Below are 23,329 nucleotides of genomic sequence, written 5' to 3'. Positions count from 1 at the left end.
AATTCTAAACCATGATGATTTGGGGACAAATCAGTGGAGCGTACTCAAAAAATTTTTCAATTTGAGAACATCCGTGCATTTATGTAAAATATTAATTTATATGTCCAACAAAATTTTTTTTTTTAATCGATAACTAAAATCAGGTATCGAAACATCTTCGTCCAGCTTGATTTCATTACTGAACAGTTTTGATAAATAAAATAACATTACGTAACATACACGCGTAAAATAAATAAACACATGATTATTAAAACTTTTTTTTTTAAAAATATTATTTATAAGACGATTGGATAACTTTAGTATGGTGTTTTTTGCTTTCGCTTGTATTCTCTAAGAAATAAAATAATCTTGATTAGTAAAAAAATCATGCGTATTACTCACTCTTTGACATTTCACTGCATATATAAAAAAAAGATGAAATGTTTTCGGTGAAATTCAAACACATTTGAGGGCATATGCTAAGTTTTGGGGACATTTTCTGTTTCTTAAAGTTTTTGAGGACAACAATCTTAATGACTGCCCTCAAGATTTGAGGACGTTAGGTCACCTTAGTCTGCATAGTTAAAAATAACTTCAGTTTAGTTTTTTAATTTTACTGATTTCTTTTATCTATCCTTAGCAAGGAGAAACAGCTCACGACATTGCTGAAAGGAAAGAATTCACAGAAGTGGTTAAATTGATGGACAATCCACCCGTGACTTTAATTCATGTGCAAGATCAGCAGTCTAAAAAACATTCAAAATCTTCAAAGAAAAGAGAAAAGGACAGCGGTACATCGCAGGAAAGTGCCATCAAAGAAAAAAAGGACAAACACAAAAAGGTTTGACCTCATTCATTTTTAAAAGCTGAGTCGCCTTTCAATTCCACCATTATAGGTTATATAAATTTGATAACAAATACCAGGAAATAAAACTATGCGGTCTGGGTAAAAATAAGTATAATGACAGAACACATTGAGTTAGTTATTTAGGTGCAATCTTTCTCTCAGCCTGGAAAAACAGTTTGAATATCTTTTTGCTAAAAATTACTATTTGATTTTAAACCAAGTATACTTATGTGATTTATTTGCTGTTCACACTTTCATATATATGCTTTTGAATAACTTAGAGGTTTTATTTGCAGAGCAAAAAGCACCACAAAGTTCATTTTAACGAGAAAGAGAAGAAGGGGAATGTCAGTCCGTATGGATGTCACATGTATCCTGACACAAATTACTTTCCTTCCATTAAATTACAGTCACTACCTCAAGAACCATTGAAAAATGGAGAGCAGTATTATGCTGATCTTGCAGGGAATATAAAAAAGGTAAGGGACACCAGCAATTATTTTTTTTCTTTTAGAAAACCAACATTTAAAATATATTCAGTCCCATGGCTGTATCTTTGAAAATAGTCACGAGTTTGTAAAGGTATGACATAGAAATGAGACGAGCTCAGCCCAAACCCCGAGACTGCTGTGGGCTAGTTTGCTGAAAAAAGTTTTCAGGTTACGTCGAGTTCAGACTCAATAAATTTTTTATTAACTTATACTACGTTTATGGCTAACTATACTACGTTTAGGCAAATGTTTGGTATAGTTCTTAAGCATAAAAGATTTAAAATTTATAAATTAATTGTGTTAAAAAGGTTTTAAGGACTAATTACTTTGCTTAGACAAAAAGGACTTTATCCAGCATATATCTGGAAGGTCTAAGGAATTCTAAGTATCTCGGATTGAGTTTTCTGTAGAAGGTTTATTCATCAAAGTTCTGAGAGTTAGTTTCAGCTTTTTCCAAACTTTTTGCTGCTAGCTTTCATACATCAACCAGTTTACCCCATGTTATTGGAGTAATGAAAATGGAAAAATGTTGAATTATCAACTCTAATTAAAACACTTTTATAACTTTTTAACGTAAGGGTAAGTCTTATAAAGCCGCTAATTTTATTAAAAATGAATTAACTGCTCTATTAAATTAATTTTCAAGATGTGATTTTATGAATTTCCAAGGCACTAAACCTGATTTCTGATCAACATAGAAAGAAAGCGTAAAGCATTCCTAAACAGCTCATTGTGGCCAGTAAAGTAAAGGCATGTTGTGGTTACAATTGCACACCAATTGCCTTTAGTTTGCAGACATGGTGGTATCCATTAAACTCCAGCTGAGTGGGCTTCTAGTCATCACCTGGAATAGAACTTCAATACTTTATAATGGAAGCTCAAAGTCTTAAGCTTTGAGCCCTCATGGCTTGCTCCCATAAAGGGTTCTGTGAGCATAAGGCATAAAATTTTCTTTGACGTTGTAACATTATCTCAATTTCAATGAAAAGCCACTTTATTAAATTTTAAAATAAACTAATACGAGCCTATATGCCTTATGAACAGAGAATTTTACTATTCAACAAATATAACTCAAATTAAACAAAAAAGTTATATTTTGAGACTTTTTTACATCAAATATTGCGGATGTTTCCAGTTATAATTTGAAAAAATGGAATTCAATTATTGGACTATGGACTGCTTATTTCTTTCATTATTGAAAAACTTCGATATTTAGTATAATATTACCATGTTGCACGTGAGTCATGTATAAAAAATAATTTAAAATGTAAAAAGTTAATACGCAATTTCAGCAATTATATCTAAGTTTAAAATGCGGAAGCAAAGCAGTTTTGTTTTTGATCTGTTTTTCAAAGATATAAATTATCTGTTACTACTACAAATGTAAATAATTCAAAAATCATGTATTCAATATCTAGTCTATCATTTCTTTAAATTTTAATCTATAACAACTGAATTACATTTTTGGAAAATTATGACAAAAATAGCCCACATAAAATGTGTTAAAAAAAATATTTGTTTTTTACATTTCTTGATTTGTTTTGATTATTAATATTGAATTCAAATACATTGATGCCAAGTTTATCAAAATAATAAACAATTAAAAATCAATTAAAGAAAATCGGAAAGAGATTGAAATGTTCATTTCGCTAATAAATCCACTAGTTTCCTAAGCAAAATACAGCAGACTGTACATTTCTGTTTCTCATTTATTGATTTTACGAATCAATTAAAGAAAACTTTTTGGGACAGTGAGTAGACTAATAGCAAAATACTATTATGTGAATTTCTATTACAGGGTGTGTAGAAAGATTTTTCAACAAAAAATAAGCACCTTTCAAATACTTTTTAAGCAGTCAAAAAACATTTTAAATCACTTTCCAAAAAAAATCATAATTAGGATTTATGCAGTAATAAAAATTATCTTTTTCTATCATTTAAAGTTCTTAAGTTATAAACATAAAATCAATAAAATTCAAAAACATTTTCAAAAACTTTACATAATCATGATAAAATAACTAGTTTCTGATAAATATTCCAGAGAAAATTACGAAAATCAAGCATTTTTCGTAATTTAGAACGACAATCAAGAGGGTAAAGAAAAAATCTCTTTTAAAAAAAGCACCTTTAAGGGCTTTAAAAAACGTAAATCAAAAATAAGTACCTTTAAGCACTTTTCAAAAACGCTACAAACCCTGTATTATACAAATCCATATATATTTTTTAAAAAAATGCAAAATTTTATCTAAAAGAAACATTTTTGAATTTTTAGGGTCCCAGGGGACTCGGATACATGTGTTACTGTGCTCCCTTCTTCAATCACGTGGAGAAGAAGCTGGATGCCAACAAAAAAGAGCTCCTGGACCACATAGACAGCCGGAACGAAGATCTGAAGGCTAAAATCACTCACCTCGAACAAAGAACGCATGACCAACTCTTCAATCTCAATCAGAGAATGAAGGAGAGTCTGGCCCTAGAGAGAGGGGAGTGTGCAGAACGGATAGACCGAAGACTTTTCCGTGAGAGACGGGAATTAGAACAGCAGCAAGAAAACTGTGCCAAGCTTCTGAAATCAGAAATGAAGTCCTTGATGAGTACCACCCAAAGTGGCCACCCACAAAGCAATGGATACTGTAAAAATACCCTACCTAATGGAAATCCAAACCACCACATGCACAATAACTATTTTCTAACCAGATCAAAATCAGAAGACATGCTGTCCGAAACGAACAGTAACCACAACAGCGTGTCAATGCTATCGAGCACTATAACGGGTATGTCGAGATTCACAAATAACAGCAATTATAACAGGATACACTTGAACCCAGCTCAGTGTGGCACAAAACCAAAAGGAAATCACCACATGCCTAACATATCCAGATTAAAAATGAAATTACTCGGTTACCCCGAGCTGAAGCGGGAAAGTCGAAGTGAAGGCGATTTGACGAGCTGCCTCACAGATAGAACAGACTATAATTCGAATGCTTCTGTGTCAATTGCCAATTCAGCAGCATCAAAACCAAGTTTCATAGATACAAGGGACACTCCAAACAGTAGGCTATATGCAAATGTTTCAAAAGATTCACAAACTCGAAATACTAGTTCAGGAGCAAGTGGTGCAATCTGGCGGAATCACTCTTACGGCCAAACTCCGGATCGGACAGAAAATCAATTTGAACATTATGATAATAAGAAATCTGGTTTTCTAACAGACGCTTCCAAAAGTCAGGGAAATTATAAGACAATAAAGCCACCTTTTTGTACAATTAGTCAAGACAAAAATAGAACTTTATCAGTAGAGGCTAAGCCAATTGAATTTAAAACGCCACATAGAACTCAAACAAATGGCTTACCAATGCTGCAAAAAGATACTTTGCCATCAAACAATCACAATGGACATATTAATGAAGGTAACACAATGTTGCCACCTACACTTGACAATGATGGATCCAGTTTCGTTTAATTTACTATAAAATTATGTAAAAAAATAAATTATTTTTCATTTCCTACTTTGTTTAAGTTTATTATTAATTGAAGTCAGATTTTCTTTTCTTCTTAAAAATGGAATAAACAATAATTAAGAATTATTTTTTATTTAAGGTATCATTTAAGCATTAAAATTAATTTTGTATTCAGTCTTAATTTATTATATTCAGTTTTTTGGTCACCACAAAATCATGAGGTACATAACTTATTAAAATATATCTAAAACAAACAATGTCTTTATTCATTAAACTGTTAAAACTTTTTTTTTGTCTTACATGATTCATTAAAAGTATTTAATGAAACTTTCTAATTAAATTTTACTGCAAAATTTAATTTTCTTTCCAGAATTATTTTTAAATTTTTTTAGAAGTTAATAGAATATCTGTATTAACGTATAACTAAGTAAAAAAAAAAATAAATAAATAAAAATACTTAAAATCTAAAAAAAATTAATTTGGGTAAGAAGGTTCTATCAAACATATTTAAGATGAAACAAAAGATAATTCAAAATATTAAATAGTGATTTACTAAAAGGGTAATTTTGAATACAACTGCAAAATCTGGAGAATTACTTAAGCAGCTTGGAAACAAAATAGATTCCTTTCATTTTTTTTTATACCTGGATAACCAAACAAAAATATATAATACGAGCCTCCTCAAACTAAAATTTTGAAATTCAAAAATGATGTTAACAGTCAACAAATATTATTGAATTTGCTGATTCAAATAACTTGAAATTTGTACACAAATATTTTCCGTATTTATGAAATAGCCTATTGTGAATGATTTGACATACAATATAAGTTTACATTAACTTAACATAAAATTTAAATAGCAGTATTAAAAGAAATATTTACTCAGCTAGAACAATTAAAAACACTAAATATTTTATTACTTCTTTCTTCATACATAACAAATATACTGGATTTTTAACAAACACCCTTAAAAAAATAATTATTAATTAATATTTATTTTCAATCAGGATCATTAGGTGATGATTTTATCCAAGGATCATTGTAATTCTCTATGGTCAAACCTTTGAAGACTTGAAATTTAACAGGATAGTTGCCAGTACCAGTTACTTTCCCAACAGACTTGACAGTCACTCTATCAACCAATAAGAAACGATCATTGTCTGGACTGAGACCTTTTACAGTATCCACTTCATCTCCTTCACCTATCTGAAAGAATTTAGTTACAATTAGTTTTATTTGGCACTGATTAATATATCAGGGTTTGAAGAAACCCAACACAGACAGGTTTTTCTTCATTTCAATCAAGTATAAAAGTGGGAAAAGAACTGTGGAGGAGAGTGTGTGTGAGAGAGAAGTTGGCTGGCTGCCAAAAAGGATTTGAACACTCTAAGATCATCGTCTAACCACCATAAAAAAGGCTATCACAGAACAAAAAATCTGCTAATACTTATCAAAGGAAATTATGAAAAAATAAAATAGAAAAGCATGTGAAACTATTACACACAAAAAGATGACACATAAATTACTTATACTTCTTAAAAGGGTATTTTTCAAACAATATATGTACATTAACAGCCGAACAAAATATTAAGTCTTATATAGGAATCATTATAAATGAGCATTAAATAATAATAAAATTTAGACATTTTATTTCATCTAAAGTTTAGAAAGCCGGAAGAATCTCATGCATGTTTAATATTTTAACTCACTTTATTACCTTAATAAAAGAATGTATTTAAGACATTTTATTTATCAATTAAAATATAGGATTTCCTTCAATGAAAATGTAAACTTATTTTACCATATACCTAACAATAATAAGAACACTGTAACACCAAATCGAGAAATTAATTTCCGATATACGATAGCGGTGGCATGTTATCTATGCGATTTGTAGATTGATTTTAATATTTCTGCTAGTTTTAAGGAATGAATAGTCGAATTAACATTCCATAATTGAATGAAAAATGTTTAAAAGAAATGAGGGAATAATTATTATAAATAATTATTCCCTCATTAATGATAAATATTGAAAAGTTCTACCAATAACACTAACTGGTCAATAAATATTTTGTATTTTTCTAAAATACAATTATTTCATAAAATGAGTAATTTTTAACGTGACTGTTTAATTATAATTTTATTGAAATTTTTTTTATCCAGTTCTTCATTATAAAAGAAATCAGACCCATTCATTACTATTTAAAATTTTTATGTCAACCCAGTTCTGACAGTTAGACTCCTGTACGAATTCATTTAATTTGTCTAAATTCATAGTATTTTTTGCCAATTTTAATTTATTTAATAAATTTGTTAAAACATACATTTCAGTAAAGTAGAAAGGTCATTTTGGGGGGGGGATAGGGAGTGCTGGGGTAAAGGAGAAACCCCGTGCCTAATTGGACACTGCATATCAAAAACTTTCTAATTTCAATATTACAATGAGATTTTGCAATTAACCCTTTTCTCTGGATGACATTTTAGACAAAAAGAGGATATATGTTGCCACAATACTTAATCAAAGTTAGGCAATTTTGCTAATAATTATCAAGTGGTTCTGAAAAACTATGAAACTAATAGGGTGACCCGGGGTAATTCACGATCACTCTGTTTCTGGGGTAAATAATGATCACCTAAGTTTTATTTTAAAAAAATAATATTTTTTTTTAAATTTGAGACATGGACAAGAATGCTACATTTACTTAATAACAGTTTTTTGTTTAATCTAACGAAATAAGTATCTTTTAAAATGCTTTCTGTATTTTCCATGGACTGCACATAGTGCATAATACCTNAAATTTTCATGTCCCCAAGTCAACCCAGTTCTGACAGTTAGACTCCTGTACGAATTCATTTAATTTGTCTAAATTCATAGTATTTTTTGCCAATTTTAATTTATTTAATAAATTTGTTAAAACATACATTTCAGTAAAGTAGTAAGGTCATTTTGGGGGGGGGGGATAGGGAGTGCTCAGGTAAAGGAGAAACCCTGTGCCTAATTGGACACTGCATATCAAAAACTTTCTAATTTCAATATTACAATGAGATTTTGCAATTTACCCCTTTTTCTGGATGAAATTTAAGACAAAAAGAGGATATATGTTGCTACAATACTTAATCAAAGTTAGGCAATTTTACTAATAATTATCAAGTGGTTCTGAAAAACTATGAAACCAATAAATTTAAGATGCACAGAAAAAAATTAAAGCTTAATTGTATTGCAAAAATATAGAAATTTATTCTAAAATTTAACAAAGTATTGAACATTTTATTTTACCAGCGATTTTATTAAATACTCACATTTATAGATTTTTTCGAAACTAACGCTCCATTCAATCTCAAGTTGTTAGCATAAAACTCCTTTTCAACTTTCCTTAAATAGAAAGAAAAATTATTCAACACATACACAATTCCAAAAGGAAGAAATATTTTGACAATTTTTAACAATTCTTAATTGAATTGTATTTAGGCTGGACAAAATTTTGACTTTAACAGTACAAAAGATGAATGCAGATACATTGCTGCAAATTCCGACTAAATCATATGCAATGGCATTTTAGGTTAAGACATTTAACATTTCTGTAAAAAGCGGTTGTGAGCCAAGAGGGTCCATAAAACAAAGAAAAAGGAAGACAAATCCTAAGAGATCATTTTGTAACCACGATCTCCTTTTAACTCGAAAGTTTTTGCACAGAAACCTGACACCACAAGGTTATCTCAATGGAACACAAATTTAAGCATTCGACATTAAATTACATCGAAAATTTTGGAATTTCCCCCATTTTTTGAGCATTAATTGAAAAGAGTTGAAATAATAAGTATATGAAAGTGCTTGAAGATTTTGATTTCTGATATCGACAGTTAAATTTGACTAATTTTGAAATTTTTTCCTCCAATTATCAATGCAGTCAATGATCTGTTTTGGCTTCTGATAGTGTAAAGCTTCATATCCATGCAAGTATGAAGCTAAAGTTTCCCACACTTTACAAGTGAAATGATTAAATGAATGATAAAAATTGTAAGGAAACTAGAGAATAGTAATTCAAAATTAAAAAAACACAATTTTTATTTGATCATTTTGAAATGTTTATGAAATATTGTTATCATTTATTGAAGCTTATGTGCAAAATTTTACAATAAAATCTTAATTTCTTGTAAAATTACATTATTTTTTCAAAACAACTTTATTACTGAGTTTTAAATACTATTGTTCTTAGATTTTACATTAATACTCGGCTAATACTGTAATAAAAACAAGTGATTACAGAAACTAAATTAAATATATCTAAGCAAAATTTTTTGACTGTCAAATATATTATGATGGTAATGTATGGAGGAATATTTTATTTTATATTCTTTTAAAAGATATATTTTTAATAGAAATATATTTAATTTTAAGAATAAAAATAATAAAAAAAATTAACGTTTTTTTAAAAAAAGTTTTGTTTGCCATTTTACCATTTTTTTAAAAAAATTTTGATACTTGCGATAAAATATTATCTAAAGAACACTGTTATTCTGTCAATACATTCTAAAAAATTCTATCTTTGTTTGTTTTTTAACAACTACAGAAAACAAAAATAATACAAATTAATGAGTTGAGTTGAGAATTACGTTAAAAAGTAATTGTTATTTATTTATTACAACCACATTAAAAGTTTTAGTTTTTTGTTTGGAAAGAATTAAATTTTATTATTGAATAATGAACTTTTCAAGCAACTCCATTATTAGAATATTATTATCACTCCATTTTCAAACAACTCTCCATTATTATACATTAAAATAAAATAATTATTGAAGTATTTTAAAGTGGGCATTTTATTATTTCCTGCATTATTATATTATTACCTAAATGTTGTCCACAAAAGTGCTTGGGTAATGTTAAAATTAACTATACTTTTGTTAAATAAAAGGGATCTACAAAAATGCAAAATTTTAGGGGCCATGGCTAATTTTTAAGCGTTATGTTATGTAATAGTATTTAGTGTATTGGCTTTTTGCTGTTATGCTAGATTTTACTATAGTATTGGGTGTCAGTTACGATCTCTAAGTGCCTATGGCAAACAAGATTTATAAACCTAAGCTTAAATGAATACTTAAAATAAATAAATAAATTTTGCATTCTTTTAAAAAAAAAAAAAATTCTGGTAGATAACTTTTCAAACATTTTACAGAAACATCTCTTGTGTAACTCAAAAAGCTTTGCCACAAACAAATCATTTATACAATAAAAGAATTAGCTCAAAATGGTGTTAATGACCGTGGGAAACTTTTCTAGCTAATTAATCAATATTGCTTTAATAATGAGTCATAATGCAGACTATGTTCATCGAGAAAATCCACTCTATGGAGCAAAAGAGGGATTTGCAAAAAAAAAAAACAAAAAAACATTCGGGTTACGAAATGACAGTTTCACAATTACCTCCAATTTTTTTTTCTCTATAGGATGGTCACGAAGGTTAGTGCTCTCTAATTTATACTGGATAATTTAAAGAAGTTTATAATTAATAAGGTTAATATTTAATTATGCAATTTTAATGATTTTAGAAAATTAACTTTTACTTAAGGGGGAAAAAAAGGAGAGAGATAGAGAGAAAGAAACATGAATTGCCTGTTTTGCACAGATTTGCATGTGGTAAAAATTATGTAAATTAACAAAGAAGTTCTTAGAAAAATTATTTAAAATAACATACAATTAATTCAATGATTTTATATAGAATTTAATTACTTTAGTTGGGGATCCATTGTTTTTTTTAAATCAAATTTTGAAAGAGTTTGTCTATTGGTTTTTTAGATGAATAAACATAAACTTAAAAAATTTACAAATTGCTACACTAAAAACTTAATAAATAAACAAAATAATTTGAACAGAATTATACAGATTTCATATAATATCTTAATATCACAAAAGGTTTCACATTATTTAAATCAAAATATTTAAAAGACTTACTTTTTTGTCACACCCAATGCAGCTTTAATCACTGTATCAATGCGCATGGATGGAATCGTTCTACTTGTGATGTTATAGTTGTCCTCAATAACATCATCTTCCATAGTCTCAAATGACTCATCTTCATCGTTATCACTTTCTTCTTCCTATGAGCATATATTAGTATTTTCAAGTTATTCAAACTTTACTTTCCAGGTTGAATTTGATTCAAAGAATTATAATAAAATCAGACATAAAGGAAAGTATGGATGGGGCAAATTTTTGATTAATTAAGCAAATGAGTAATAAATTTGTAGAGTAAATGTACATTGAAAAATCATAAATTAACATAAAATATGAAATAATAATAAAAAAATGGACTTATAAGTGATATCAGTAAAAGTTGCCAAGACCTCCAAAAAATAATTCCAAATAGCTGAGAATTTTTTTCTAAAAGCAAAGTAAATTTTTTTCTGGGTTCCCACGACCTGAATAAAATAAATGAGTGGTAGCTAAGATTTTTCAAGACTACAGAAAAACACTGAAATTTATCTCTCATTTGTGAATGACGAAAATATTTCCAAGTTATTTTTTGAACCCATATATATATTTCTTTAGAATTAAATATTTATTGACAGCGTAAAACATCTAGATAAATCTCATTTTTGCTACCACTTTAAAAAAATTTCCACCCCTTATATATCTATTAATAAATTTCATTGGGGAGGAACAGATTCAAAGTTTTAATGTACATACACACCCAGAAGCAGAAAGTGCCTAAAACTGTTACGTATGTCGCAGAACAAACGAAGTCCTGCAGAACAATTTGTATCTTGAATAAGTGACATGGATTTTCCAGTGAACTCCTCCCCCGCCTCTAGTAGTCTTGCATAACAATCCCCAACCCTAATCTCATACATTCTTCTATAGACCATAATGATCTGAAGGTTTAATAGCAGTTGGAACAACAGATCAGCGGATGTTTGTGATTGCAAATGGTGTACCATCTGCGCACTTGTCAATTCAAAAGATTTTTAAGGCAGCGCTTATTTTAATGTTCGGACATTCATATCATCAGGGGTCTATCTAGGTTTTTCTGACAGGTACCTATTTTGTGAAAATTTAGACATGATTTGTGAAAAATTAAAAATTATATTAAAAAATCAACACAAAAATATGGATTTATCGTTTGTTAAGGGATACAAAAATGAAATTTTAAGAAAAAGTATTTTGTGAAACTACCGTTTTTCCTAAAGTTGAATTTGTGAAGGTACCGCTAAACGGTAGTAAATTCGGCCTGGACAGACCCCTGATCATAGGCATTATATAAATTCATCATCAACAAAATTTTGTACTTCAAAAGTGCTTGAAAAAGTAACAAATCAAGAACATTTGCCTTGGCTTAAAAATTAATGTAGTGTATCTGTGTATGATCCTGTTTTTTAATAAATGAAAATTTATTTTAAAGTAAACTTGATTTTATTTCACTGTGAAATGTTTGCAGAACAATTGTATAAATAAGTAAGTCCTGTTGCAGAACATTTGAAAATATTCTGCTTATGGGTATACACATATATACCAGTGTTTGAGCAGACCTTACATATAAATACCAGTGTTTGAATTTAATGTGAATGAATAGTTCCAGATCTGAAGAAACACTCATTTAACTGTGAAAATGTACAGGTGAATGAAATCTTTTAGCAACTTATCTTTAGGACTTGACTAAATTTTTTTCATATGGGAAGATTTCCGTATCGTGATCTGGGGCAGAATAATTGCCAAGTCTTGGCAACTTCTGTTCAATGACTCACGAGAAACAATAAAAAATAAATTTAAAAATAAAAAAAAAAACGTCACAGAAAGTGACCATGTCGAAAGGTATAACTCGTAGGCACTCCCAGGCAAACACCTAAATTTTTTTTTTTAATTGCAAGTTTAGAATCTATTTAGCACCTTGGCGATTGTAGTTGGCTCAACAGATCAGAATACTGAAATATCCCTTCTATCCGTAGAAATGGTACATACATCGTGACAGGAAATTTTATTTTATTCACAGTATAGAGACAAAGTATATCGCAAGAAGATGTATAAATTTCCTAATATTTAAAGTACTATACATTTTCAGATGATGCATGAACTCATCATTAAATTATTTACGATACATGTCGAATTAAGAGCATAAAATAGGAGATAAAAGTGTAAGGTAGTTCACACCTCTAGAGCCGCTTTTTTAGATTTCTTCTTTTTCGAGTAAGCTCGTAAGGAGTTAATTATATGATTATTTTTAATGTAGCAAGCTTTTGAAGTTTCATCAGTACAGATTTTCACTTTAATGGTATTAAAGGATGTTAAAGTTCCATTGCATCGAAAAGATGAAAGGGTACAGTTATATTTCGGCGTACAAAAATAAGAAATCCTCAAAAAGGTACTTCGTATACATGGAATTGAGCGCATCTCAAAACTTATTATAAATTGACATTAATTGAACACAAAATAAATAGATTCTTAAATTTCACTAGTAAATGTTAATTATATATATATACAAAGAATAATTTATTATTTAACAAAACAATTATTTACATTAAGATACTGATTTGAATGTTAGTCGAGAGATTAAAGTAAGCTCATTTCTGCAGTCAGAATCAAAATAAACAAAATGAGAGTTATTGGTTACAGTTTCAGTTACTTGCAGTTCTTACTCAATTACGGTCAGCGTTAACTTAGCAATGAAGCGCTATTTAAACTTTATCCGCGTTAATTACTAATAATTAATGATTGAAAATATTTATATCAAGCGATAAATCAATAAACTATAATTATTAATCGCGTGCAAAATTATTAATTTTTCACCGGTTGTCGACGCTTTTTTAACTGCTAACTGTTTTCTTTATTTCGGAATCGGTCGAATGACAAGCATTTTTCGTAAACAAGAATACAATCTTGATTGAACTTTTACTTTGGAAGAGAATATAATTTAAAATGGATCTTTTTGCTACTCAAAATATTGAAGGTTATGGCAAGCCGAAGCAATTGAGCTTCAATCCTTATGAGAATAATGAAGGGTGAGTAAAATTAAACATCCGACAATGTAACAGTCAGTCGCGAGTTATCCGAAAAACACAGTGCTTCGTATCTGTTTCTAAAAACTTATTCTGCGATTTTGAAACGTCTGTATAACAGTTCTATGAAAAATCAACTACTCTTTGCATTTGATTGAAAAATTACTCTTCAATTTTTGAAGTGAAGATATTCTCTCTCCTTTTTTATATAATCAAATTGTTCAGAGTTTAAATGTTTTAATGATATTTTTTTATTTGGAATGGAGACTATTTTGTAGCGTTACACCGATTGTATTTTTTGCAATTACATTTTCATTTCGATAATGATTCATTTATATGACATGCATCAGGGAATTAAAATTCTGATGGGTATTGATGTAGTGAATATATTCCTAAGCTCTTGGAAATAGAGAAACATGTCAGCCTGGAGATGGCTTGGAGTTAAAGGCTTCAAGTTTGTTCCTTTCTGTGGTTTTTTGTCTGCTCAGTTGAGGTTGCTAAAACTTGGCGACTATTCTGCTGCAGATCACGATACGGAAATCTTCTCAGCAACTGGATTGCTTTGAGAGTTTACAAGCTTAAAAATGTTTGCTTTTATAATAGTCACTAGTTATAATAGTACTATTCTTCAGAGCAGGCTTCGCCTCACTACATCCTTGTGTGCCTGGAGCTCACCAAGCAGGATTTAGCAGATGATCCATCGACGGTGTTGGATTTTTTGAGGGTGTAACGTCATGGACCTGGTCTAGCACTGCTGGCCAATGGGGGCGTGCAACAACAACACTTATAATTGTCATGAGCTTTTATAATAGTCACTACTTTTCACTTAAAATTTAGAAATTCGAAGAGTGTACCACAGATCCATGTTGCCGAACTCTTTATCTACTTATAATTTTGTACAAAGGGAAAAAATTGTAAATAAAGTGTGGAAAATAAAATACAGATTACGCTGAATGACATTTAATCTTATGATTGAATCTTCACTTTCAAGGACTCAGTTTTTAAAGGTTCAAAAGGATGATCTCAAATATGTTAATTAATTAGTGCAGACGATATTTTAAGTTACGAAATCAGGCATAAAGGTGTACTTGCTCTGAATAGGCATACCTTTTTTTAGACAGATTCGGCTCTCTAACAACCTAAATATAGGAGTAGCCGCAATTTGGGAATTTGGCTTGGCAATTTGGGCTTGGTCAGGAGACCGGTCCATATTTTGGAGCCTTAAATGTAAATGGCAAATTATAAAATTGGAGTGAAATCAATGGAATTTTGAAAAAGTTAAGATTCAATTTATCAGAAACTGTTTGACAAATTTTGTATTTTACTATATAAAACTACATTGTTTAATATGATGTAAAAAATTTTATATCTTATAATTCAAATTTTTTTTTTGACTATTATTGAAAAAAATAATAAAAACTAATAAATATTTACTGAAAGTTTTGTTTTGCATGGAATTATTATTGGATAAACAAATTTTATAATTGTGTTAAAAATTTTTTATTATCTTAAAAATTTGCAAGATATGGTGAAAAACGCCAAAATTAAGGAGTCCTAACTTTATCTACTGATAAAATTAGTGTCATATTTCGCAGATGCCGGCTACCTTCTATATTTCGGAGGTTGAAAATCTGAATCTGACAACAAAAAAAAGTATTTATTCTGTATAGTTTTTGTGCCTAATTCCACTTGAGTCATTAAGATTGAAACTTAGAACATGAAGATCCAATCATTAGATCAAAAGTTATTTACGATGGTCTTTTTTTTTAAAAATTTAATTTAATTTTTTTATGCTCTGTACATATTAAAAACCGGACAAATAAATGTTTCAGATCATTCCCACAATATTGCTGTACCTGATTACACCAATATTTTGCATATTAGTAGATTTTCATTTCTATGAAAAAAATTACTGTGAAAATATTTATAGTTTGCACATTACCTTGCTAAATTGCTGAGATAAAAAGAGCTTTTTCTATGCTTTAGGGAAGAAAAAACTCATATGGAAATATAAAACAATATTTCTTTCTTTTAGGGTTCAAACTAGATTTTAATAATCATTTATTTTTAATACATTTTAATTTCTTTTGTAAGAACCAGTGCATACTTATGCAGAGAGTTGAATGCCATCACCAGTGCAGAATTATGCATCATTCAATACTTTAATTTAATGACGAAAATATTTTTAATTTCTCTAGGAGCATTGTTGCAATAAGAGGTGATGATTTTGTGGTAATTGGTGCTGATACAAGGCTCTCAACTGGCTACAGTATTTTATCTCGGGACTGTCCAAAACTTTTCAAGTTGTAAGTTTTTTAATTTATTTTCAAAATTAATCTTTTGGCTTTTTTTAAAAGTTTGTCAGTTTGTGTGGGTACATGTTGATTTTAATGTATGAATGAATTTTTATTTTTAATGGCTATCCCATGTTCTGAATGGTATATTATTTTTTCATTGTTTTTGTTAATTCTGATTATCTTTCTTAGAATCAAATATGGTTAAGCCTATTTTATTGTTTTGAAAAACTTATTATCTCTGTTACTTATGACAAAAAAAGTAACTTGTAAGAGTCAGATTATTATCTCACCTTCAATTAAATATGCTAAAATTTTATTGTTTAGAAAACATTATTCTTAGGATATGTTTTTTCATTAACATTTATCCTTGTTACTGGACGAAAATAAATTGCTACATTTTGATTTTCATCCTTCCTAAATCATTAAACAATTTTTAATGCAAGTAAATTTATCCATTTTGTACTATAATAAAAAATTATCTTTGTTAGTGCAGAGAAATAAGTTGAGTTTATGAAAGCTTAGTAACAATTGAACATCCCTGCTAATAGTTTTGTTCATTTCAGGGTTTGTAAAAGCCCAGGTTTTTATGAAAAAACCAAGGGTTTTTTCTTATCTCTGATTTTCTTATGAAAAAGAAGAAAAAAACTAATTTTGCCTAGGGATAACTAGGTTTTATTGATTTTTTTCACGAAGAGATTCAATTTTTCCCAAAGTAAATTTTTACAAACATATTATACATGCATTCTTATGTATACTAAATATAAACATAAGATATAGTACATTCTGAAAAAATCTTGCTTGATTTCTCGATTATTACCAAAGGAATTAATAAAAAATAAATGAATAATTGTTATAAAAGCAACTGTTTCGGTCATATTTCTTTTATAAATGTATAGTGAAATGCATAATGATAAATTAACTGAAATGATTTTTTGTAAAATGCAAAGCATAATATGTTATGCGTTTAAGTTTAAATTATAAACAAACACATTAGTTGCTTTAAAACTAATTAATAGAATTTCTATATGCTTTGCATACACCCATGAAAGGAAAGTATATATTTACAGCATATATTATGTTTATTAGAATTTTTTACAGTGTATGAATTCTTTATATGTCTTACAATACAAAAAATTACAAACCATATATATATATTATATTATGTACAAAAAATTATAAACTTTTATTATACTTTTTGCTTTTAAAATAAATGAAAAAAGATAATAAATTTAGTCATTTTACTAAAATCAGATTACTAAAATATGTTTTACTTCATATGATTTTGTATAAAAAAAATTATTAAATATTGTTAATTTATAAAAGTCCCTGAAAGGATTTTTCGAAATGAGAGATTTCTGAGAGAAAAATCCCTACAAAAAATTAAGGCAATTAAAGTGAGGTGTGAAAATCATTGCAAACTGTGTGTGCTCGCTAAAATGTTTATACAAGATCTTGTTTCAGAAGCTTTTTGTCGAAGAGGGGGATAAAAAATGTGGATTTAAATTGGTCTGGCTTCAACTTAGTTCGAAATGAGAAGGGCAGGAACAAATTTTATCCAAGGATAGGAAATTGTAGGACGTCATGAATTCCTGGTTTGGGGGAAAATTCTAAGTTAGTGTTGAATTGATTCCTTTCAGTGAAACATTAAGAGCATAGGTTTAAAGCATTATCTGTGACATTTTTATTCATCATGGATCATTTTTTGTTTTTCGTTAAATGAATGTTGTGTGTGTGTGTTGGCACTTCTCGCTACTTAAAAAAATGTATAAGCCTAAAAATACCTCTCACAATTTAAAGATTCTTACACTAAAGAATTTTCTTATATTATGTCTATTAAAGGCACTTTTCCTTTATGCACTGATTGTGGTACAGATATCAATATATCCCATGATGGGAGAAGTGATTTTGTTCTTCATTCAAAGTTTTGGTTTTGGTTAATCCCATCATAGCTACATCTAATGATAATTTTAGTAAATTAAAGAATCTTATTGATAATTTTAGTAAATTAAAGAATCTCCATGTTGTTATGATCAAAGAGAACATTCATTCAATCAAAACAAGAGACCATTGATTTTATTCTCTCCTAATTCTGTGAGTTACAGATGGAGAACTTATTGTCAAAGATTATTGATGAAAGTAGAACAGTGGTCTTCAGTCGGTCAAATAAAAAATATTTTAGAGAAAAAGAAATTTAGTAAATTGGCTGTGTTATGTTTTTCTTGCTAGTAATACAACATTAAATACTAAATGGGAACAAATCTCAAGTCAAGTGAAGAAAAATTGAGCTAATTATCGATCTTCTCTATCTTATCAGAATTTAAAAAATCTTATGTTGCTAATATGTGCCAATAGTAGAAAATGCTTTGAAAATTTCAGTAGAGTTTTTCGTCAAAAAATAAATTTGCTTCATATTTATCTTTAAAAGATTAATTTATTTTTATTTTGTTAAATCGTTATTGCATTTTCATTGTGTAAAAATAAATTCTTATTAGCTATAATTTTTTGAGTTGTTTATTCAAGTGAAGATTTAAATATAATATAATAAATATATTAAATTAATAAGATAAATATATTAAATTTTTAATATTATCTTTTTTAATTCGTAAACATATTTTCAGTTTTTTGTCTGTTTTTATTCTTTTAAATAAGGTATAAAATATATTTTTAGGTATTTTCATTTCTTATTTTGAAAAATCTCTAATTTTTAAAAAATCATTGTTTGATAAAAAAAATTTGTGTTTAGAGTTTCTCCCAAAGAACCTCCTAATTGTGATTTTGTGATGTTGGCAACTAAGCTGATATAAAACGCGTTGTTACATCCTTTGTGAATTATAATATTCCTGTTTTCTTATTTGAATAAATTGGTTAAACTTGAAAGACTTGTTAAATTCATGGTCTTTATTGAAAGTATTAAAAAAAAAAAAATTTATTTCAGGTCAAATAAAACCATTATGGGTTTAACTGGATGCTGGTGTGATGCTCTCACTCTTTCTAGGCTTGTTGAAGCTAGGATGAAGGTATACTATTTTTGTGTGAATTTTGTGTATGTTATTTACAAATGACACTGCGAGAATCAGACCGATAGTAAAATGCCCTTAAAAGAATCACGATTTCATTTAAATGTTAAAAAAATAAATAGGTACTGGTCTTTTTCAACTAAAATTATTTCTGATTCTATGGAAGAAAAGTATTGTGAAAAGTATTATTACAAAAGTATTGTGAATATATTTGTGGAATTCAAATCATTTAATTAATATTTTGCTTGAGCGGAAAAATAGACTGTCAAAAGTGCCTCCTTTGTATTTTTACTTTGCTACAAACTATTTTCGAGATCCAAAATTTTAATTCAGTGTTAATTATGGTTCATGCATCAAAACTGTGCTAAGATGTAGCGCTCTTATTTTATTTTAAGGATCAAATCTTTGTGTAGAAAACTTTTGATTATTTCTTTTAAAAATCCTCAAAATTAGTTAGAAATGAAAAAAAATATAAAGAATTTTTGTGCTGAATATTGATTATTATATTTAATTTTTTAGATGTATATGCACGAGCACAACAAACAAATAAGTACTCCTGCGCTTGCTCAGTTGCTCTCATCTTTGTTATATTATAAAAGATTCTTTCCTTATTATGTACATTCTGTGGTAGCTGGTTTAGATAATGAAGGTAATTACTTTTTTACTCTTTTGTTTTATTGTCTAAAATGTGTGATTTGAATTTAATATAGTATTCTTGTTTTTGTATGAAGTCTAGGAATGCATTTGACTACAATCAGCTGAATATTCTAGCTAGCTAGCTGTATTCTTTGTAATATTCAGCTGTATTTGATTATTTAAAAAATCTCATTTTATTTTAAATTACATGTTGCATATTAGATGTTTTTTGTGAGGTTTCTATAAAATAAGTTTCTGAAATTTTCTTTGATGAACAGCTTAACATTTATTTAATTTTAACATTTGTTTATGATTGTATTTAATTAAAAATTATTGACTAATCACATTATGATTATTAATTTTTTTAGCATAATTTATTTTTAACTATTCCTTTAAAAAAATTTGAGTGTATATTTTCAGTGTATTTGGTTTTATTTTAGCGAGTGGAGTACCAACTGGCCATGTTTGAACAAACTTATTGCTTTAAAATCAAATATCTGTGAAATTATATTTTTATGTAAATAATTGTACTTGGATTTTTTATTATTTGCTATTTATACCTTTAAATAATATAATTAGGTTTATTATTTAAATTAATTTGAGTTTAAAATTTGTTTTTAATTGCAGGTAAAGGTCGTGTTTACTCTTATGATTCTGTTGGCCACAAATCTGAAACAAGTAACATAGCATTTGGTTCAGCCGCTCATCTACTTCAGCCATTGTTGGATAATCAGGTCGGTACATTTTGATATGCTTGCATGCCACAGGTCCTGGGTTCTATCCTCGGGCCAGGCAAAGGTTGACTCAGACTTTCATTTCTTCAGTTAGTTATTTGATATTCTTTAAAAACAATATTGTAGCTAAAATCTTTCTAACTAAAATGTTTAAAATTTTTATTTAATTACAAATTCTCACAAAATAAATAAAATTATAATTGTTCAAGTTTAATATTCTGCTGAATTTTAAAGAAAGGGAGTCAATTTATCGATTAATATCCAATAAAGAGTAAATTAGTTTAGATCAGAAAACGATATTGAAAAAAAATTATTCTAAATTACTCTGGGCAGAACAAGTCTTTTTTTTTTTCTTCATTGTTGTATTATAATTACTATGTATTTAATGAGCTTTAGTAGTCAGTACCTGTTTTAAATAAACTTCAAATAACATAATAAATAGAAATATAAAACTGTATAGTTTAAAAGTTTCATGCTACTGTTAGATCTTTTTTTTTTTTTTAAAGTCAGTTTTGAATTACAATAATTTTCATTATTTCTTTGTACAAAGCCTTCATTATCAATAAAATCTGACTTAGAAAAATAACATTAAAGATTATATTTATTAATTATATTTTTTAAATTAGCGATTTTTAGAAATAAAAAAATCAAGTGATTTAAATCAATTTAATCATGCCAACCTTCATATAAAATTCAATAAAAAAAAAGTTTATTCAGGAAAAGTATATTTTTCAAAGACTTCTGAGTCAGGTAAACCTGAAAGTCATCGTAACAATGAGTAGCCAGTGAGGTTTACAGTAAATTTTTTCCAACATCTACAATTATTCCATTGTTACTATATTATAACTATAACAATTATTTAATTGCTTGTAATTTAGTTATAATATGCTAAAATTTGAATTGTTCAAAGTACTCTTTCTTTAACAATCTCTTGCTTCCACAAAGCTATTTAATAGACTGGTAATATTTTACTTTGTTGGATATCCATAAAAACTTTCTTGTTATTTTTTATGCATTTAAAAATTTCTTAGGTAGCAGTGTTAGATGGAATATTACATTAAATTTCACTATAATAAAAGTTATTAATCTTTTAATAGTATGTATTGGTTAATCAATCATAAAAATAAAAGAACCCTTTGAGTTTATAAAAATCTTCATATTGAACTAAAATTTAAAAATCACTTTGGGGGGGGGGTGGAAATATGCATAAAACACTATTTGATATTATTGCATCATTTGCTTTGAAGTTTTATATAAGTTTGTTATTGGTAACCTAACTTAGCAGGGCATGGCTTGGGGATTAAATAATAATAAAAAATGTTATTGCTCTTACTAAAAAAAATAAATGACTTAAAATAGTTATGTTGAAAAAGGTGTTAAAGAGAAATTGTTTACAGTTTTTTGGTTAAATTAAAGAGGGGAAAAAAACATTAATGTAGCACAATCCTTTAAATAATCTCAAGGTTGGTTAGCAAATAGAGCTACATTTTTTAAAATATGGCGAAATGGGTGCTGTCTTCAAAACGGAGGCAAAGTTGGCCACTTTCATAAAAACACCTAGGAAGAATACTGGGGTTATAATTTTTAAAAATTTTATGAGGTAAACATTTGTTTTGAAGAACAATAAGTCTTCATAACATTAGAGCAGTGTTTCCCAAACTTACGTCTTTTGTGTACCCTTTCTAAATTTTTCGTAAAGCTGTGTACCACTAATGAAAAAATAAATGTATTTTTTACTATAAAAAAATTGCACTAAAGTTCAAAATCAGCACTGGCTGTTGACACCACTGATTATTAGCTGTTAACTCTGTAAAAAAATAGTCAATAGAAAAATACATAATCATAAATTTTTATGGCTAGCTTTGTTTTTAAATAAAATGCTTTGAAATTTTTGTTTGTTGCAAGATATTTCGCATAAGAACGCGTACCCCCGCTAAACTGTTCCTGTACCCCTTGGGGTACGCGTACCAACACTGCATTAGAGTGAAGTATTTAATTCTATAGACTTTGTCTAGAAAGTTCTTTCATCTAGCACCTGCAAACCATTTCGTCTTTCTTTTCAAACAACTGAAATAAAATTTGTTTACTATTCAGAACCATTTTTTTTTCTTTTTTAATTAACAAGCACATATTTACACTAGTGAACTTATTTCTTAAATAATTTTTGTAACTATTGTTGCATGGAAACTAACAATGCTTTTAATTTCTTCCTAAGTATTGGAAATGTGGACTTACATTTTGTTAATAATTACTTTCCCTCTGAAATTAAAATAAATACCTCATTTCTAGATTGATGGAAAAAATATTGGTGATGTTGTCCCAAAGAAAGAGCCTAAAATTAACATAGATGATTCAGTTACTATAATAAAGGATGTGTTTACTTCAGCTGCTGAAAGAAATATATATTGCGGTGATAGTGTTTTGATGTACATTCTCTCTGCAGATGGTTTGAAAGAAATGTCATTCTCTCTTAGGAAGGATTAAATATTCATATTTGTATACATATGCCTTTTTTTTCTAATAAAATATCATTGTTTATTTAACTTTTTGTTTATTTGTTTGCTGATGTTTCGTTAGTATTTCTTTGTTAAAACCTTTAATAACTAAGTATTGTTTACTATAAAATAATTTACAAAAAAATGTTTTTTTTTTCCAAGTACGAAAAAAGAGTTAAACTACATAAACAAAATTTATACTCTACATTTCATACTTTTTTAGAATTATTCCTAAATTTACACCAGAATATTGTGTATTTAATAATAAAATAATCCAAACATACACTTAATCTGCACTTCATTTAGCCTTTAGCTATTACCTTTAGAAGGGACTGAGTATAAATTAAATATTGTCACTTTTTTTCTCAATATTTATGACACCTC

At 28.1% G+C, this 23,329-nt stretch overlaps 3 protein-coding genes across 9 annotated transcripts in view; 2 read left to right on the top strand and 1 right to left on the bottom strand.

Moving 5' to 3' along the window:
• Nucleotides 1–4,826, top strand: part of LOC107454760 (ankyrin repeat domain containing protein 6 diego) — a 123,222-nt gene extending 118,396 nt beyond the window's left edge. For all 6 annotated transcript variants that reach the window (XM_043040551.2, XM_043040556.2, XM_043040552.2 and 3 more), the window contains 3 exons: nt 620–820; nt 1,123–1,305; nt 3,590–4,826. In XM_043040551.2, the coding sequence (XP_042896485.1) occupies nt 620–820; nt 1,123–1,305; nt 3,590–4,780 (1,575 nt within the window). In that variant the 3' untranslated portion in view covers nt 4,781–4,826. The remainder of the gene's footprint in view (nt 1–619; nt 821–1,122; nt 1,306–3,589) is intronic.
• Nucleotides 4,827–5,673: 847 nt separating this feature from the next.
• On the bottom strand, nt 5,674–13,393 carry LOC107454764 (mitochondrial transcription rescue factor 1). 2 transcript variants are annotated; one of them, XM_016072054.3, is made up of 4 exons: nt 13,288–13,393; nt 10,729–10,874; nt 8,079–8,151; nt 5,674–5,984 (listed from the first exon to the last, which is right to left on the bottom strand). In XM_016072054.3, the coding sequence occupies exons 2-4, from the start codon at nt 10,830–10,832 to the stop codon at nt 5,778–5,780; spliced, it is 384 nt and encodes a 127-aa protein (XP_015927540.1). In that variant the 5' UTR covers nt 10,833–10,874; nt 13,288–13,393; the 3' UTR covers nt 5,674–5,777. The 2 variants fall into 2 exon arrangements, with proteins under 2 accessions (XP_015927540.1, XP_015927539.1); XM_016072053.3 differs by having other exon boundaries at nt 12,922–13,358.
• Nucleotides 13,394–13,521: 128 nt separating this feature from the next.
• Nucleotides 13,522–22,993, top strand: LOC107454762 (proteasome beta6 subunit). The gene is made up of 6 exons (XM_016072052.3): nt 13,522–13,769; nt 15,965–16,072; nt 18,999–19,080; nt 19,600–19,729; nt 20,344–20,450; nt 22,740–22,993. The coding sequence occupies exons 1-6, from the start codon at nt 13,687–13,689 to the stop codon at nt 22,932–22,934; spliced, it is 705 nt and encodes a 234-aa protein (XP_015927538.1). The 5' UTR covers nt 13,522–13,686; the 3' UTR covers nt 22,935–22,993.
• The last annotated feature ends 336 nt before the right edge of the window (nt 22,994–23,329 follow it).

This window comes from Parasteatoda tepidariorum, chromosome 3, assembly GCF_043381705.1.
Source record: "Parasteatoda tepidariorum isolate YZ-2023 chromosome 3, CAS_Ptep_4.0, whole genome shotgun sequence".
Taxonomy (NCBI): Eukaryota; Metazoa; Arthropoda; class Arachnida; order Araneae; family Theridiidae; genus Parasteatoda; species Parasteatoda tepidariorum.
This window is presented reverse-complemented; position numbering and strand designations above follow the sequence as displayed.

Coding starts and splice junctions, on each gene's coding strand:
- LOC107454764 (XM_016072053.3), bottom strand. CDS start 13,161: ATGCGCTCAATTCCATGTATACGAAGTACCTTTTTGAGGATTTCTTAT. Junction 10,875..12,921: donor CTAAAAAAGCGGCTCTAGAG/GTGTGAACTACC, acceptor ATATGCTCATAG/GAAGAAGAAAGTGATAACGA. Junction 8,152..10,728: donor GCATTGGGTGTGACAAAAAA/GTAAGTCTTTTA, acceptor TTTCTATTTAAG/GAAAGTTGAAAAGGAGTTTT.
- LOC107454762 (XM_016072052.3), top strand. CDS start 13,687: ATGGATCTTTTTGCTACTCAAAATATTGAAGGTTATGGCAAGCCGAAG. Junction 16,073..18,998: donor TGTCCAAAACTTTTCAAGTT/GTAAGTTTTTTA, acceptor AATTTATTTCAG/GTCAAATAAAACCATTATGG. Junction 19,081..19,599: donor TTGTTGAAGCTAGGATGAAG/GTATACTATTTT, acceptor TTAATTTTTTAG/ATGTATATGCACGAGCACAA.